The sequence below is a fragment of the Ursus americanus genome, chromosome 26 (genome assembly GCF_024610735.1).
Source record: "Ursus americanus isolate L20-20 chromosome 26, mUrsAme1.1.p, whole genome shotgun sequence".
In the NCBI taxonomy this organism is placed as follows: domain Eukaryota; kingdom Metazoa; phylum Chordata; class Mammalia; order Carnivora; family Ursidae; genus Ursus; species Ursus americanus.
The window spans coordinates 18,133,819-18,153,224 of record NC_142152.1 but is presented as its reverse complement, the minus strand read 5'-3'; the positions used below and the strand labels follow the sequence as shown (position 1 = coordinate 18,153,224).

Genomic DNA, 19,406 nt, shown 5'->3' with positions numbered 1-19,406 from the left:
GCTCATAGCAGAGGAGCCTGATGTGGGGCTCGATCCCACAACGCCGGGATCACGCCCTGAGCCGAAGGCAGACGTCTAACCGCTGTGCCACCCAGGCGGCCCTGGAGAAGTCTTATTTGCACCCCTCCAAATTCTTTTTGGTTCCCTGGAATCCATTTTTCCGCAGATGAGCTCAAGGAGGGTCACTGGAAAACTCTAAGAACTATGGCTCCCTTACTTCTGATTTGATCGCTGAGGGATCTCACCCCTCACGGTGCCCCCAGAACAGGGCAGCCAGCGCTGCTCCAAGCTGCAGGTTGTGGGGGGGCCCTGCTCTGGCAGAGAGCCCTGTAGTTTGTTCCCCTGTGCCTTTCCTGTTCCTGATTGCAGCCTTGGGTAGCCTGAACTGGGCTGTTGATGAGAACGTCATTCTACTCTGCCTTGTGCCAGCTTCTTCCAGCCCAAGACATCTATCACCCCGTGGTCATCCAGCCCCCTTGGTTTGATGCAGACAGGTGATGGCTGAGGCTGGGCTGTGTCTGACCCAGCCTGGGGCATGCTGGTCACTGCTCCACGAAATGAGTCATTCACTGCCAGCCTCCCCCACCCTCACCCCTTGCAACTTGAATGCAAATGTTACCCCTGGGATCCTATCATTGTGGGATTTTTTTTTTTTTTTTTTTTAAGAAATCCCATATTGAAAAGGACATTTGTCCTCTCTCCTGTTTAAATTGCTTTCCACGGGTTAGGGAGACCTGGCCATTGATTTTCTTCTAGAGAGCAGAACAAGCCCTGTGAAGATTTTGGCTAATTAACTTTTGGAGAGGTGCTGCTTGAATTTATCAAAAAGGCTGAAGTCTCTTTTCTCCTCCCGTATCTTGAAAAAGGCTTTAAACTTTTGTTTCCGAGTCGCTGTCAACGCCTAGTCTGTTTAAAAGTGACTTCCCTGGAGACGGGCAGAGAGGGTGTTGGACGTCACATTTTTGCAGGTTCAATCTTTAATACGGTCATTCCGGTCCGAAGAAGGGTTTCTCTGTTTACGTAAGAGAGGTATCGTTCACACAAAGATTGCATTTAAAAATACACATGTCCCCCCCAGCACGCCTGTTACTAATAACATCGCATGTTATGGAAAGTGGAAAGTATTTAAGATGAAATTAATTTTCGCCCAGCGCACCACTTTGTTTGACTTTCTCGTTCCATTCGGTGTGGGGCATGGACTTGGCCAAACTCACTTTTTATTTTCAGCAACTTCCCTTTCTTGTTCCTCTCTTTGGGACTGTTGGAAGCAAGTTAGGAGCATATCAGGGAAAGTCTAATGTGAGATCCTGCCGTCGTTTTCTATTATCCCGGCGTCCAGAGTTTGTTTCAAAAATGGAAACCTTCTCTCCAGTCCATGAGTTCCAGTGTGCCGTTGGCTTGGTCTATGGACTCTCTTTCAGCAGAATTTCTGGGGTTGGAAGAGTTCACGTCTATTTTGGCCATCTGCCAAAAGATCGTGGCAAACCAGATGACTGTTTCTCACATCGGACACCTCTCTGTTATGTGTTCTTGTCAGTTCCCATCAATGTGGCGTGGCTGGTCGCTGTTTCATGAAGGAGCTGGAGCACCCAGGACAGCCTGGATGGGGCTGTGTGTCATCTTGGCTGGGCCGAGCTGTCTGGGAACGTTCTGTGCGCTGAGCTATGTCGCCTTAGCAGTGGAGGCATTGAAGCTGGTGGGACACAGATGTGAGCGCTTTGTAGGAAATGGTTCTTTATTTTTGATCAATCTCATGATCCTTGTTACCATCTTTGATTACATCAGCTCATGTTCCGTTTTATAGCATTTTAATGGGCTTCCATCCCCCCAATTCATTTCCAGCTGTGTGGCTATTATAATTTGATTACAGTTTGGTTTTGCAACTGCTAGGACGCTTTCTGAGCACGTTATGCCTTCCTTGTGAGGCTGAAGATGTTCCGAGGGGGAAAAGGAGCAAGGTTTTTTTTTTTTTTTTTTTTTTTTTTTAGGAGGTATGTCAATAAGTAATTTCCAAAAATGCCTCAGAAGCTTCAATGGTTGTATCCTCCCAGAATAAGAAATTTGCTTTAAACTCTTTGGTAGACCCTGACCCACTGATTTTTTTTTTTTAAGAGTATAGAAAAATCCCTCTAAAATTTTGCTTTCTTTAGTCCTCTAGATATTTTGGTTAAGAAATATATTATTTTTAACTTAGAGACGTTCTCACCCTGATTTTGGCTTCTTCAAATCTACACAGAACCAAAACAAGGGGACATTCATAATGTTGCTTCAAAATGAGCTACTTGATTCTCCCTTCTGGCCCAGCAATCCCTGTGGCTCCTCCCCTTCCTGCCTTTCCCCCACCTCCCCACAGAGAAGTGCAAGTCTACCTGGCAGAGGTTATGTTATCACATTTGTATTTCCTTGAGACATTTATTAAACTTCAACATGTGCCTGTCTTTTATTTGTTATGTATTTGATCGCACTGATTTTTTTTTCTTTACATTTGATCAGTTTTACCAATGTTACATTTTTGGTCTTTGAAAAGGATAACAGCTTAAAATTAGTAGCATCACCACATGTCCAAGGATACCAAAGATTCAGGAACATAGAATTTACTGTGCTTCATTAGACAAACCCCTCCAACAAACCAGAAAGGTCTTTCTATTGTGTTTTAGACGCCAGGGATTACATTATCTTGAATTCAAAATTCAACTACTATTACAAATGCTTCCTTTGTATTCAGTTAGAAAGTTATTTTTCTTTGTGTGGTTTTAAAAGATTGGTGCATGCCCCTCTTCACCTCCTTTCACCATGATAGCTCCAGTTTTATGGGCTATTTCCTCTGTCCTAGTCTGTGTTTATATGGGGTGCTTCTCTTCTATCGTAATGGAAAGCTGTGCATCTATACTGGTGTTTTGGGTTCATTCTAGAGTGCCTTTCCTGGCAATTACTGAGAACAAAGTGTGGCTAACAGAGGATGTTAACGAGGGGGCTCTAGAAGGCTGAGTTCCTGGGAGAACCCATGGAAGATTGTTCCAGAACCACCTCTGTTCTGGTGAGGGACCTCATGCTTCCCAGAACAGGGACTTGTCATTTTTACTGGTGGTTTATGTAGGGGCCCTAGGGTCTCTGTTTTTTTTTTTTTTTTTTTTTTTTAGAGAGACAGCCAGCGAGAGAGGGAACACAAGCAGGGGGAGTGGGAGAGGAAGAAGCAGGCTCCCAGTAGAGGAGCCTGATGTGGGGCTCGATCCCAGGACTCTGGGATCACGCCCTGAGCCGAAGGCAGACGCTTAACGACTGAGCCACCCAGGCGCCCCCCTAGGCTCTCTGTTAAAGGGAATTCTAAAGTCTCTGGGAAATAGAACCTGGTTGAGACCTGACACCAAGTTGGATTCTGCCCCTTGGCAAGGCTCTTGGTCCTTGTTGCCTGGGTCTTCATAACTCCATAATATTCCCAGGGAGGGAGGTGGGTAACATCAGTTTCCCTCTGGCTGTGTTTCCATTTCCCCGTGGCCTCATTCTTCCTCTCTCCCTCTCCCGGGCAGGCTCGGGGACCAGTTCTACAAGGAAGCCATTGAGCACTGCCGCAGCTACAACTCGCGGCTCTGCGCAGAGCGCAGCGTGCGCCTCCCCTTCCTGGACTCGCAGACCGGGGTGGCCCAAAACAACTGCTACATCTGGATGGAGAAGAGGCACCGCGGCCCAGGTGAGCCATGCCCGCGCCCCCCGCACATGCGCATGTCTGGCTTCCAGGCTGGATGCAGGAGGACCAGACATCATCCGGGCATCTCGGCAGCGCGGCTGGGGAAGGGCAGGCTGTGCAGCAGGCCTGGGATGCTCTCAAGAAACCCAACCCCTTTTCTAGCTCTTGGCACATGTTCCAAGGATGGTGTGGGGCAATGAAGCCACCTTGGGGGGAGGGGGGCGGCAGAGTGAGAGAACTCAGGATTTAGCCCAAAAAAGGGAGGACGCGACAGCCATGTTCGTCCTTTGCCATTTTGTAGCTTAGGGGTTATAAACTGGAAATCTGCAGTCAGATCTGGGTTTGAGGCTCGGCTTCTTCATCGAACCTCTCCCCTCAGGTTTCTCATTTGTAAAATGGGAATAATAGTAGTATTTACTGTAGGACTTTGTCAGGATTAAATGGAAATAGTCATAAAAGGCTTATGAGTTAGCTCATAGTAAGCATGTGCTCCCAAATGCTGGCTACTATTGTTGCTATTACTATTATTATTACTATGACATTAGCCTTCTAGGCGCCAGAGAACAGAATAAAGAAAGACCAAAGGGTGAAGATTAGGGAGGCAACCAAAAAAAAAAAAATGCAGTTTTCTGACTCCATATGGGTATTTTTAAACAAATTTTTTATTATGAAAAATTTCAAACCCATACAAAAGTGGGGAGAATAGTAAAATGAGTGTCCATGTATTAATCAGCCAGTGTCAACAATGATCAACTCATGGCCAGTCTTGTTTCATTTATACTCACCTCCCACTTCCCTCCTTAACCCTTGGTTATTTTGAGGTAAATTGAAGGCAACATATTATTTCATCTGTAAATTTTTCAGTATGTATCTCTAAATGGTAAGGACATACACAAATCCACGATAGCTATCAAAGCTCCAAGTTAAGACATTAATAGAACCAAATATTTGTTCGACATTTATTTCCCCCTGTAGTTGAAATCAGAATCCAAATAGGATCCCTACATTATAATTGGCTGATGTGGGTTCTTTTTCTTAGATTTTATTTATTTAATAGAGAGAGACAGCGAGAGACGGACCACAAGCAAGGGGAGTGGGAGAGGGAGAAGAGGCTTCCTGCCGAGCAGGGAGCCCGATGCGATGCGGGGCTCGATCCCAGCATCCTGGGATCCTGACCCTAGCCGAAGGCAGACGCTTAATGGCTGAGCCACCCAGGCACCCCTGGCTGATGTGTTTCTTAAATCATTTTAAATCTGTAGGTCTTTTTTTTTTTTTTTTTAAAGATTTTATTTATTTATTCGACAGAGATAGAGACAGCCAGCGAGAGAGGGAACACAAGCAGGGGGAGTGGGAGAGGAAGAAGCAGGCTCATAGCAGAAGAGCCTGATGTGGGGCTCGATCCCAGATCGCCGGGATCACGCCCTGAGCCGAAGGCAGACGCCCAACAGCTATGCCACCCAGGCGCCCCTAAATCTGTAGGTCTTGGGTCGTGTGTGTGTGTGTGTGTGTGTGTGTGTGTGTGTGTCTGTATCTGTATCTGTATCTCTCCCCATTGCGTTTTATTTGTGGAAGAAACTGGGTTGTTTGCACTGTAGGGTTTCCCAGAGTCTGGATTTTCTGATAGCATCCCTATGAATTGATAGTTAGAACTAGAGACTTGAGCAAATTCAAGTTCAGTTTTTTTGGGGGCAAGAACAACTCCTAAGTGGCAGTGTACTTCCATCACGAGGCTCATGTTGCCCGGCTATCTCTCTTTTACTGATGTTAGCAGCTTCCATGAGAGTTGCCTAGATCCTTTATTCAATTAAGGGCTGCAAAAAGGTGGCATTCAATTCAAGGTCTGTCACTATTTTTTCATTCATGAGCTCTAGAACTTCTATAAAGAGAAACATCTCCTCTTTAAAATTTTGATTATTGTGAGGATAGTTCCCCTAGGAGGTGGGATAAATAATTTTGCCCCTTTATTTGCCAGTTTATTTTATTTTATTTTTCATCATAATAAACGTACTTTTTAATCCCCATCCCCTATTTCACCACCCCCCTCCCTTCCCCTCTGCTAACCATCAGTTTGTTCTCTGTAGTGAAGAGTCTGTTTCTTGGTTTGTCTTTTTCTCTCTCTCTCTTTTTTTCTTTGCTTATTTGTTTTGTTTCTTAAATTCCACACAGGAGTGAGATCATCCTTTGTCTTTCTCTGACTTATTTTAATTTAGTATTGTACTCTCTAGCTCCATCTGTGTTGTTACAAATGGCAAGATTTCATTCTTTTTATGGCTGAATAATATTCCATTGTGTATATATACCACTTCTTCTGTATCCATTCATCTATCAATGGGCATTTGGGCTCCTTCTATAATTTGGCTATTGTAAATAATGTATTTATCAGTTTTCAGAATAATGAGTTGGTTCCCTAGTATGTACCAAAGATGATCAGTAAAGTTATTATTTTGTTGCATACCACCATGGATTCACAGATTTAAACACACTGGATACATTTTAACCCATTGTAACTATTACTCTTATTGATGCTTCTATTGTCCCATCTTTGGCTAGAGGGGGTTTGGGCTGGTGTTGGTGTTTTGAAAGAACCCCAGTAGATTCTGATAACTACCTTGCTATCATAATGTTAAGACAGATGTTTTAGGCTCATCTTGTACACCTTGCCCAGACTGGAGTCAGCTATTTCTCTAAGAAATCCTGTTGCCTTTTTGTAAGAAATGTTATTTAAAGACCATAATCTGGTGGTACTCATTGTTCCTGGGTTGGTTGCTGTTTCTAGGACTTCTTAGAGAGCAGATCTAAGAAATATGATTTCTTTTCTGAAAAGAGAAAATACATTATGAAATTACACTTATATTTACCATTCAATTCAGTTTTACACAGTTTTTATTTAACTGTCCTAATTGTCTGTCTCCTTTCTCCCACACCAAAAAATTCCTGGCTCTTAACGATGCTGACATGATTACTTATTTGCTTTATGCCACAACATACACATCAGAGTATCAGAAGAAAATGAGACTTCCAACAATAAAATTACTGAACGTGATTTCTTCTCCTTCTCCTTCTTCTCTCCTCCTCCTCTTCCTCCTCCTCCTTCTTTTTGTCCTTAGGGTACTGCCCATGAAGGATGTAGAGTCCAATTACTGTGTTTTAAGGTCACTTGAAAGAGTTCCTCCGAGTGGTTGTTCCACTAACTGAATACACAGGTGGATTTGTTTCATTTTGCGTTCACTTCTTAGGTATTCTTTTTTTTTCTTGAATTTCATATAATTTCTTTGTCTTTTTAAATTTTTTTTTAATTTTGAAATAGTTGTAGATCCACAGGAAGTTGCAAATATGGTAGAGAGAGATCCCCCATATCCTCCACCCAATTTCCCCCAATGGATACATCTTATGTAATCGTAGCACAATCTGGAAACCAGAAAATTGACATTGATAAAATGTGTGTGCATAGTTCAATGCCATTTTATCACACATGTAAGTATGTGGAACCGCGTCTATAATCAAGATACAGAACTATTCCATCACTGCAAAGATCTCCCTTATACTACCCCTTTATAATGATACTCACCTGCCCCTCTCATACTTTCAATACCTTTACAGTGTCTTAAACATTTCCTCTACACACACTGAAAACATCAGACAGTATTGAAATTTTTGCTTCCATTATCAAACTGTTAACTTAGAAAATGTAAGAAAGTGTCTATTGTATTTACTCATATTTTTACTCTTTCATTGTTCCTTCTTCCTTCCTGATGTTCCAAAATGCCTTCTTGCATAATTCCTTTCTGATTAAGTACTTTCTTTAGCTGTTATTTTAAAGTAAATCTTCTGGTAACAACTTATCTTACCTTTTCTTTCTTCTGAGAATGTCTTGATTTTTTCCTTCATTCCTGAAGGATATTTTTGCTGGATATAAAATTCAGGGTTGCTAGTCCTTTTATTTTAGCATTTGAAACATGTTTTGCATTTCCTTTTGGCATGTGATAAGGTTTGTGATGAGACATTTGCTGTTATTCAAATTCTTTTCCTTTATAAGTGAGGTGTCATTTCTCTGTCACTGCTTTCAAGACTTTGTCTTTAGTTCTCAAAAATTTGATTTTGATATGTTTTGGTGTGGATTTGTTTGAGTTTACCGTTTTTGGAATTCACTGAGCTTCTGGAATCTGTAGGTTTATATCTTTTGCCAAATTTAGGAAAATTTCAGCTATTGTTTTTTTGACTATATGTTTAGTCCCACTCTTTTTCCCTCACCCTTCTGGGATTCTACTAACAAAATTTTTAGATTTTTTTTGTTATACCTCACGAATCCCCCAGGCTCTGTTTCTTTTTGTTTGTTTGTTTTTGTTCTTAGTCTGTTTTCTCTCTGTTGCTCAGGGTTATTTTTATTTTTCTCTCTTCAAGTTCACTGCTTCTTTCTTCTATTCTCTACATTTGTTATTGTTGTTTTAATGTGTTTTTCAGTTTTACAATTTCCATTTTGTTCTTTTTTATATCTTCCATTTCTTTGCTTAGACTTTGTTTTCATTTGTTTCAAACGTTCATGATTATTTGTTGTAACGTGTTTATGATGCCTCCTTTGAAATTTTAATTAAGATAATTAGGATTCAGGATTGATATTTCTAGTAATTCTATCAGAATATTGTCAGATAATTCTAATATCGGCGTTGATATGTTATCTTTTATCTCATTCAAGTTGAGATTTTCCTGGTTCTTCACATGAGTGATTTTGATTGAATCCTGGACATTTTGGCCATGATGTTGTAAGACTATATATTCTTTGGTAAAGTATGCAAATCTTTAATCCATTTAAAAATTGGATTTTTTAAAAAATTGAAACTTATTTGACACAAGACATTGTGTCAATTTAAGGTGTACACCATGTTAAATTTATATATTTATATATTATAATATGATTGCCATTGTACTGATAATTATCGACTCTATCACATTACATAATGATCCTTTTTTTAGTGGTTGGAATACTTGAGTTCTAATCTCTTAGCAAGTTTGGTGATATAATATAATATTGTTGTCTATGTTCTCTGTTCTCTGTATTAGATCTCTGGGGGGGGATCATTAGTTTTCTTATTATTAAAATTTGATAGTCCTTTCTATATTCTGGATTCAAGACTTTTATCTGATATATGCTTTGCAAATATTTTTCCCAGTCTATGGGTTATATTTTCATTATCTTAACAGTGTCTTTCAAAGAGCAGATATTTTAAATTTGGATTAAGTAGAAGTTTATCAATTTGTTATTTTATGAATTGAGATTTTGTTGTTGTATGTAAGAAATTGTTGCTTAATCCAAGGTTAAGCAATATTTGTTTTTTTTTTTTTTCCTAGAAGTTTTATAATTGTGGGTTTTATACTTAGGTCTATGATCCATTTTGAATTTTAAAATATAATTTGAGGGGCACCTGGGTGGCACAGCGGTTGAGTGTCTGCCTTCGGCTCAGGGCGTGGTCCCGGCGTTATGGGATCGAGCCCCACATCAGGCTCCTCCGCTATGAGCCTGCTTCTTCCTCTCCCACTCCCCCTGCTTGTGTTCCCTCTCTCACTGGCTGTCTCTATCTGTGTTAAATAAATAAATAAAATCTTTAAAAAAAATATATAATTTGAGGTACAGATTAAAGTTTATCTTTTTGCAGATAGATATCTAATTGTTCCATCATGATTTGTTGAAAAGACTAGCCTTTCTCCACTGAATTGCCTTTGTGCCTTTGTCAAAAATTAAATGTTCATATGTATGTGGGTCTATTTCTGGACATTCAGTTTTGTTTCATCGGTCTATTTGTCTTTCCTCACACTAATATCATACTGTCTTGATTATTATATTTTTGTAATGCTTTTTGAAATCAGGTAGTGTTAGTCCTCTAAATTTGTTTTTCTTTTTCTAAGTTATTTTGGCTATTCTAGTCCTTTGCATTGCTACATGAGTTTTACAGTCAGTTTGTCCATTTTTACAAAAACTCTGCTGGGATTTTGATAGGGATTATGTGGAATCTATAGATTAGTTTTGGAGAAAATGAACAATTTTCAATACTGAGTCTTCTAATCCCTGAATATAACATGGCTCTCCATTTGTTGTCTTCTTTAATTTTTCCCATTGATGGTGTTTAGTTTTTTGTGTACAGATATTTCACATGTTGTCAGATTTATTTCTAAGTACTTAATATTTTTGTTACTATTGTAAAATGGATTTTAAAAAATTTCAATTTCTGATTATTCTTTGTTAGTTTACAGAGATACAGTGGATTTTGTATATTCATTCTGTATCCTGCAACCTGCTATCCTCATTTATTCTAACATCTTTCTGCAGATTCCACAGCATTTTCTACACAGTTGATTGTTGGTAGTAAAAAAGAAAACTTTTCTTTTGCATATGGATGACTTTTATTTATTTTACTTGTCAGTTGCGCTGGCTAGAATGTCTAGTATAATATTAAGAAAAAGTGTTTAGAGTGGACATCCTTATGTTGTTCCTGATCTTAAGGGAAAAACATTCATTTTTTCATTATTAAATATGATGCTAGCAGTGGGCATTTTGTAGTTGCTTTTTTATTAGACTGAGGATATACTCATACTTACCCTTACTGAGGATATTGAGAATTTTAAATCAGGAACTGATGTTGGATTTTATTAGCTGATTTTTCTGAGTCTGGATGATCATGTGATTTTTCTTTTGTGGTTTGTTAATATGATGAGTTACTTTGATTGACATTTGAATGTTAAGCGAACATTGCATTCCTAGGATAAACCCCGCTTTGTCATGATGTATTATCTGTTTGATATATCATCAGATTCACTTTGCTGAAGTTTTATTAGAGGTTTGCATCTGTGTTTATGAGAGGTATTTCTCCATAGTTTTCTTTACTTATGTCTGTGTCTGGCTTGGGTATCAGGATGATGTTTGCCTCATTTAATGAGTTGGGAAATATTTCTTCCTTTTCAGTTTTCTGGGAGAGTTTATGTAGAACTTGTATTTTTTCCTTAAAATGTTTTGTTTTGTAGCATTTTCCAGTGAATTCATCTGGGCCTGGCAATTTCTTTGTAGGAATGTTTTTAAAACTACAAATTTAATTTCTTTAATAGATATTTAGGTTTTTCATTTTATATCGAGTGAGTTTTGGTAGTTTGTGACTTCAAGGAATTTGTCCATTTCATCTAAGTTGTCAAAATTGGTTGTGCAACGCTGTTCATACCATTAGTGTATTATTCTTTTAATATCTGTTGAAACTTGTGATACATTCTCTCTTATTCCTTATGTTGGTAATTTGAATTTTCTTTTTCACCTAATCAGTCTAACTGGAGGTTTATCAATTTTATTGATCTTTTCAAAGAAATAGTTTTTGATATAATAGATTTTTCCTTTTTTTTCTGTTTTCTATTTCATGATTTCTACTCTGATATTTATTTTTTCCTTTCTTCTACTTACGTTGAATTTAAATTACTCTTCTATTTCTTCTGTTATTTCTTCAGGTAGAAACTGAGGTCATTGATTTGAGACTATTCTTCTTTTCTACTATAGGTGTTTTCTAACATAGTTTATTCCCAAATATAAATACTGCTTTAGCCTCATTTCACAAATGTCGATACTGTATTTTCATTGTCATTCAATTAAAAATGTTTCCTATTTCGCCTTTCAAGTTCTTTTACCTATGGATTATTTAGAAGTGTGTTATTTAGGTTTCCAGACCTTTGGGGGATTTTCCAAATATATGCCTCTTACTTATTCCTAATTTCATTCCATATGGTCAGAGAATACTTTGTATGACTTGAATCCTTTAAAATTTACTGAGACTTGTTTTATGGTTCAGAATATGGCTTATCTTGGATAAATTTTCTCTTTGGTCTGGAAAAGAGTGTGTATTTTCTTGTTGGTGGTTGGAATGTTCTATAAATATTAATTGAGTCAAGTTGGTTGATAGTATTGTTCAATTCTACATCCTTACTGATTTTTCTGTTGATTTGTTCTATGAAGTATTGAGAGAGAGTATTGAAATTTCTGACTATAGTTGTGAGTTTGTCTATTTATCCTTACAATTTTATCAGTTTTTGCTTCATATGTTTTGAAGCTCTGTTATTAAGGGAATACATATTTAGGGTTGTTATGTCCTCTTGATAAATTGGTCCATTATCATTATGTGAGGACCTTTTTTATCTCTACTAATATTCTTTACTATGAAATCTGCTTCCCATGATATTAATATAGCCATTCCAGCTTTCTTTTGATTAATGTTAGCATGGTGTATATTTTTCCATTCCTTTACTTTTAGTATATTTGGATCTTTATAAGTATATATTTTTTTGTAGGCATATATTGCTGTGTCTTGCTTTTTTTCATTATTAACATATAACCTTTTATTCGTTTCAGAGGTACAGGTCTGTGATTCACCAGTCTTACACAATACACAGCGCTCACCACAGCACATATGGTCCCCAGTGTTCATCACCCAGCCACCCCATCCTTCCCACCCCCCTCCACTCCAGCAACCCTCAGTTTGTTTCCTGAGATTAAGAGTCTCTTATGGTTTATCTCCCTCTCTGGTTTTGTCTTGTTTCATTTTTTCTTCTCTTCCCCTATGATCCTCTGCCTTGTTTCTCAAATTCCACATATCAGTGAGATCATATGATAATTGTCTTTCTCTGATTGACTTATTTCACTTAGCATAATACCCTTTAGTTTCATCCACATTGTGGCAAATGGCAAGATTTCGTTTTTTTGGATGGCTGCATAATATTCCATTGTATATGTCTTGCTTTTTAAATGCCATCTGACAGGGGCGCCTTGGTGGCCCAGTCAGTTAAGTGTCTAACTTTTGATTTTGGCTCGGGTCATGATCTCAGGGTTGTGGGGTGGAGCCCCATTTTGGGTTCCATGCTGGGCATGGAGCCTGCTGAAGATTCTCACTCTCCCTCCCCCTCTCTCCCTCGTCCCCCACTCGTGTGCACACACATGCACTCTCTCTAGGAAAAAAAAGATAAATACAAGCTGACAATCTGTGTTTTTAAAATTGGGATATTTAGACTATTTACATTTAATGTGATTATTGCTATAGTTAGGTTTAAAGCCATCATTTTGCTATTTGTTTTCTATTTATCCATCTCTTTGTTCCCTTTTCCCTCATTTTCTTCCTTTTTGGGGATTAATTAAGTTTTTTATGATTCTATTTTATTTCCTTTGTTGGCTTAATAACTCCTTGTTTTGTTATTTTAATGATTGCTTAATGTTTGTAGTCTCCATCTTTAATTAAAGTTTGCCTTCAGGTGATAATTTACTACTTCATGAATAGTATAAAAACTCTATAATAGTATTACAGTAAACAGAATAATACTGTCCACAAAGATGTCCACAGCTGGAACTCATGGAAATGCTACCTGATGTGGCAAAAGAAACTTTGCGGATGTGATTAAGGACGTTAGATGGGGAAATTATTATTATTATCCAATGGCCTCCATGTAATCATAAGAGTCTTTATAAGGGGGAGGCAGCAGGGCAGAGTCAGAGAAGGAGATGTGACAACAGATGCAGAGGTTGAAGTGATGCCATTGAGGAAGCGGTCACAAGCCAAAGGATGTGGGTGGCCTCTAGAAGAAGCCAGAGAAAGCAAGGAAGTAGATTCTGATCCAGCGTTTCCAAAAGGACTGAATCCCTGCTGAAACCTTGGTTTTAGCTCAGTGAGGCTGATTTTAGACTTCTGACCTCCAGAACTGTGAGACAACAAATTTATATGTTAAGCCTCTGAGTTTGTGGCACTTAATTATGGCAGCAGCAGGAAACTAATACAAGTGCATGTTTATCTTTTCCCTACTGGCCTTTGTGCAATTGTTGCCATATATTTTAGTTTTACATATGATATAAACCTTTTTACTACACTGTCATTATCTTTGTTTAGTTAATAATCTTTTAAAGAGTTTTAAAAAATAAGAAAAAAACACCTTACATAATTACTTATGTACTAAACCATTCCTGATGCTTTTCATTTCATTGTGTACATCCATATTTAGATCTGGTATCACTTTCCTTCTGCTTGAATGACTTCCTTTAATAGTTCTTGTAGTTTGGGTCTGCCGATGATTATTTTTTCCAACTTCTGTATGTCTTGAAATATCTTTAGTTTGCTTTTGTTTTTTGAGAGATATTTTTATGGAGTATAGAATTTAGGTTGACAAGTTTCCCCCCCCCCCTTTCCATACTGTAATGATGTCAAACCACTAAGTTTTCTTGCTTGCAGTGTTTCTAATGAGAAATCACCCTTATCTTTGAGCCTCTCTGTATAATATGACACCTTTCTCTGGCTGCTTTTTATATTTTCTCCTTAACACTTGTATTGGGTTTTTTGTTTGCTTGTTTTTTTGTTTTTTGGCTGAGCGGCTGCGAAGACTTTATCAGATTATTTAAAATGTTGGCATCTAACTATTCACGTGTCTATATGAAAGAGCTATATAGACTATTGCTATTTTTGAGCAATTTTGATTATGATGTGCCTTGTTACAGTTTTCTTCATGTTTCTTGTGCTTAGTTTTATTGAACTTCTTGGATTTGCATGCTTGTAGTTTTCATCAATTTTTGAAAATTTCTAGCCATTATTTCTACAAATATTTTTTCTTCCCCTTCTCCTCTTTGGGGACTCCAATTACACATATATTAGGCTGTTTGAAGTTGTCCCACAGCTCACTATGCTGTTCTTCTAGAAAAATTCTCTTTTTTCCATGGGTTTCATTTTGGATAGTTTCTATTGTTGCATTTTCAAGTGCACCAATTTTTTTCTTCTGCAATGTCTAATCTAACATTAATCCCATTCAAGTCTTTTTTTTATCTCACACATTGTAGTTTTCATTTCTAGAAATTATATTTGAGTCTTTAAAAAAATTCATGTTTTACTTAACTTTTGAACATATGGAATATGAATGATAACTGTTTTAATGTTCTTGCTGCTAATTTTATTGTCAGTATCGATTCTGGGTTGGTTTTAGTTGAGTCTTTCCTCCCTCATTATAGGTCATATGTTTCTGCTTCTTTATATAGGCCCTGTAATTTTGGATTGGATGCCAGACATCATGAATTTTACCTTGTAGGTGCTGTCTATATCATTTATTCTATTAATATTCTGGAGTCTTGTTTTGGGACAGTCAAGTTACTTGGAAACAGCTTGATCTTCAGGTGATACTGGAGCAGTGCTCAGTCTAGGGCTAAATATTCCCTATCAGAGAGGTAAGACCCTTCTCTGACTCTACCCAGTATTTCACGAATTATGAGGCCTTTCTAACATGCTGCTGCAAACGGACCATTTGCAGTCCCTTTGCACATCAGGCACTCTTATTTCTATTCTTACTGGGTGGTTCTTTCTTCAGCATTGAGTAGTTTTCTCACAAGCATGCACTGATTAGTACTGAACTGAATACTCAAAGGGGACTCTCTGTGACCTCCAGAGTTCTTTCTCTGTGCAGCTCTCTTCTGTTTACTATTCTGTTTCTTGAATTCTCGTCACCTTGGTCTCCCCGGGCTCTCAGCTCTTTCTTTTCACTCAGACTCAGAGAGTCTGTTGGTTTCCACCTGTGTTCCTCTTCCCCATGCTGCAATCTGGAAGCTCTCTTGAGGTAGTAAGCTGGGGCAATCATAGGGCTTATCTTATTCATTTCCAGTGTTTCAGACATCAGTGTCCTTCATTTCCTGATGTTCAGGGTCTTGAGAACTTTCGTTTTGTATTTTCTCTCTCTTTTGGTTTCATGTAGGAGAGTAAATACGATCCTTGATATTCCCATCTAGCCAGAAGCAGATGTTTGCTTTTTTAATTTAACTGTATAAAATATTCACATGGTTCTAAAGTCATATCAATAAAGCATGGTGTAGTCAGAGAAAGTCTTGTTCTGTCTCTGTCGTTTTACTCTGTCCCTTTCCTGTTTCTATAAACAACTTTCTCTTCTCCTTGTTATTATTATTTTGTTTTTGTTCTTTTTCTAAGTAACTTTTTTCTAAGCTTTTGGTTTAAAAAAACTATGTGAACATATGACATATATATTTATGTACATATATATGTGTGTATATACCCATTTGTTAGATAAATAATAGTATGTTATACATACTATTCTCCACCTTGCTTTTTTCACTCCATTACAGTGATACTTCCCTCCATGTCTCAACAGCTTCATAATCGTCCATTGTGTGTATATCCTATTGTTTATTCAACCAGTTCCCTATAGATGGACATTGGATTATTTCCAGTCTTTTTCTAGTATTAAAAATGATACAATGAATACATATTTTTGTATTTTTGCATTTTTTGCATATGAATCTGTGATATAGATTCCTAGAGGTGGAATTGCAGGGTCAAAGGGCAAATACATATGCAGTTTTGTTAGACATGCTAAATTTCCCTTCATAGGGTTGTGCCCCTTTGCATTCTTACCAGTAGTGGATCGGATTGGTAGGCATATTTCTAACACAGTATTTCAGTAGTGCAGTAGACTGCTTCATGAAAGGGTAAGGACTAGAATTATTGAAACAAAGGCCAGGGTGGAGGCTCTTGTCAGGGATTTTGGAGAGGTGATTCTTGTATTAGGTAAGAGTCAGACCCGATAATGTTTAAGCTCCCTCCTCACATTATAATGCTATTATTCTAAACTTCCTTTATCTGATGAATTGAGAAGGTATGTAGTGGTTGTTTTTCTGATTCCCCACACATTTTATGTGCCTCTCAACAATGCTTTTATATTATCAGGATGCGTTTCCCCATGAGCACTTTTAGTTGGTGATGTGGAGGAAAGGAAAAAAAAATTCCACAAGAAATGGCTTGATAGGGGTGGGTGGGAGGGCTGGGGGATATTTTCTTGATAGTTTTGGTGTGGGGAGCTACTTTCCCAAGGGAAGGACTCTGGGGTTCAAGCATGCTGTGTGTGGACCAGTAATGGGATGCCTTGGTGGGGAGTTAGGGTGGTGGAGAGGTTTTGAGTGTGGGCTGTGGACTAGATTATACTTTGAGTTGTATGACCCTGTGCCAGTTACTTAATCATCATTAGCCTCACCGTCCTTGTCCTTTAAATGTCTCATAGGGTTGTTCTCGTGGTGAGATAACAGTGAGTGTGAGATGCTAGCCTAGGACAGAATAAGAGCTCAGTAAATGTTAGCTGTTGTTACTGTGTCAGGTTTTGAGCGTGATGGGACCAGCTAGGGGCTTGAGAAGCCCTGGGTCAGAAGGGGCAGGCAGCATACTGGATTTGAGGCCTACCTTGCCACAATAGTCTTGATACATGGAACATTATAATTGAATCTTAGAGAGAGAAGCTTATGGAGAAGAATGGGAAGGGTGGTTGGAGGGGATGGTTGGTGAGCTGGATAGAGGGCTGTGCCGAGGGCGGGGGTGTGGTGCCTAGTGCCCAGGACTTCAGGCTTTCAGGGAAAAGAAAGGCACTGTGGCCTGGAATGTTTCGGGGGTGGGGGGCGGTGAAGGTGCTTCACTGAACAGATGGTCCACAAAGTCAGGACAACTTTTAAATAAGCCAAGAGAAGAGGGAAGGGCAGAGAACCAGGAAATATCATGGGTGTAAGTGCTTGTGAAATACATCTTGCCCATGCCGCAAGCCCTTCCTACGGACTTATTGCTCATCCCTCCAGCTCTGTAGAGCTGGTCCAAATTGGTGTTTGAAACCACAAACATTAATGGAGCACCTGTTATGTCCTGGGCTCTGGGAATATAAATATGAGTGAGTTGATGTAGTAAAATTCTTATGTAGGAGTTTTTCACACAACAATTGCCTTGGTTATCTCTGATGTTCTGGTTTAGTAGGATGGGGCTGGAGTCCAAGCATCTGCCCTTTTCAATAACTACTTATGCAGTTCTGATGCCCGATCTTGGTGAAGAACCCCTGGCTTGTGTCATTATCTGTTTATAAGTAAGGAGGCTGTTGGTGACCCATTGTGAAGGCACGTGGTAGGAGCAACGTGCAGAGGAGCTCTTTAATGGCAGTGATGGTCTGAAGAGCAGCCTGCTGTTCCATCCCTTTCCTGTCCAGTAGGGGGTGGGCAAGGGGGAGAGGATGAAAGGGAAGCAGTGTTTGGATTCTTAATTTGGGACCTTGAATCTGTTACCCCAGTTCTGGGCAGTTGTGGTCACTGCCTCTTTCCAGTAACTCCCATCCCCTCTAGTTCCTTGGCCTCTCAGTTGGCTGTCCTTTAAACCCAAGTGGGTGGATGGGATGGATGGTTGGGATACAGGTGACACCTATCCAACCTGGGGACAGAGAGGGGACAAATTGGCCTAAGTTACAGGAAGGTATATTTTGATTCAAAATAAGGGTGAAGTGAAACTGTTTGTCACAATAAGAGTTGACCAACCACAGGAAGTCTGTCCTGTGAAGGAGTGAGGTTTCCATTGCAGGGAGTGCTCAGTGGCGGCTGCTGGCCCACCTCTCTGAGATGCGGCAGGGTGGGCTTGAACTGCCACCGCTCCACTCTGGCTGGGGGAAGAGGAAATGACTCCAGTTCTTTTCTTCTTTTCAAACCCTGCTCCTATTCCTATCATCCTTCCTTCTCTGTCTATCCCACCTCTTCTGAATTCTTAATACCTTATGCTGTGTCTGTCAGAGATAATCGTGACACTTAGGACCCACCTGGTGATTTGGTCAATGCTGGTAATAAGCGACTTGTCTGGAGTCTGCTGACCGTCCAGGCATCAAAGCCCATCCTGCTGATTTTTTCTATGGAGACCGTGCTCCCCCCAGCAAGTGTGTGAGTTCCTCTGTGTGTGTGTGTGTGTGTGTGTGTGTGTGTGTGTGAGATGCCTGTGCTGGCACACGAGTACGAGTGGTGTAGCTGGAGTTGCAGCTCAAAGTGACAGAAAAGCAGTTTGCTTAGTGAGGTATGTGAATGGAGGGGTAGCTGTGGCCTTGGTTACCAGGGAAGACTAGTCCCTCCTGTTGTGTCCTGCCTCCTTTCCCCCCTCCTCCGTAGTCCCCCTAGCCCCAGGCTCACTCCTTCAGGTTAATTTCCCTGCCTGCAGCTGTGACTCCCTCCTCCTCCCCCTTCCCTCCCTCCTCCATCTACCACACACACAGCCTTTGAGTTATGTGCCTCCTGTTCTAATGAGATAAACAACATAACTCTCACGGGGCTCTGCTCGTCCCTCTATAAGTGGAACTCCAGGGCTGAATGCGTTGGCCCTATAAAGGCACCCTGGTGCTTGTCAGCCTAGGGAGGAGGGCAAGGAAGGGGGGCTGGAGCGCCGAGAGAGTTCTTGGGGCCATTGGCTTGTTGAGATGAGGTGGAGTCAAGGCCGACATCAAAGAGAGGCCTGTTTCTACCCTCGTGGCTAAAGGAGCAAAGAGCAGCATGGGCATGCGGGGTGGGGGCCTTGTCATGCCACATGGCCATCGAGTCCAGCCTCATCTAAGTCAGCTAACTCATGATAATTAATAACTGACATTTGCACAAGGCTTCATGGTTGTAAAGAGCTTCTTCTTGAATATAAGCTAATCCCACAACAGCCCCCGGAAGGTAGGTATTATTAATGTTCTTATCTTATGGGAAAGGAGACAGGCTCAGAAATGTGTGGTGATACTTCCAAGGTTGTAGGAGTGGTGGTATGAGGACTCATGTGCTCTTCCTCTGCACCGCGGGCCTTCTGTAATCCATCAGAGAAAGTTAAAGAATGGTATAAAAACAGTCCCCTCTTCTGGCCATTCAAACTACCTGCTACCAAGAGAGTGAGTGGGTCCGCAG

At 39.8% G+C, this 19,406-nt stretch overlaps 1 protein-coding gene across 8 annotated transcripts in view; it reads left to right on the top strand.

Moving 5' to 3' along the window:
- The window catches only part of DPF3 (double PHD fingers 3), a 247,751-nt gene that overhangs the window by 98,020 nt on the left and 130,325 nt on the right, over positions 1 to 19,406 (top strand). For all 8 annotated transcript variants that reach the window (XR_015721812.1, XM_087856090.1, XM_087856094.1 and 5 more), the window contains one exon: positions 3,528 to 3,688. Coding sequence is in view for 7 of the 8 variants with exons in the window: in XM_087856090.1 (XP_087712216.1) it covers positions 3,528 to 3,688 (161 nt within the window). In the remaining variant the exon portion in view is untranslated. The remainder of the gene's footprint in view (positions 1 to 3,527; positions 3,689 to 19,406) is intronic.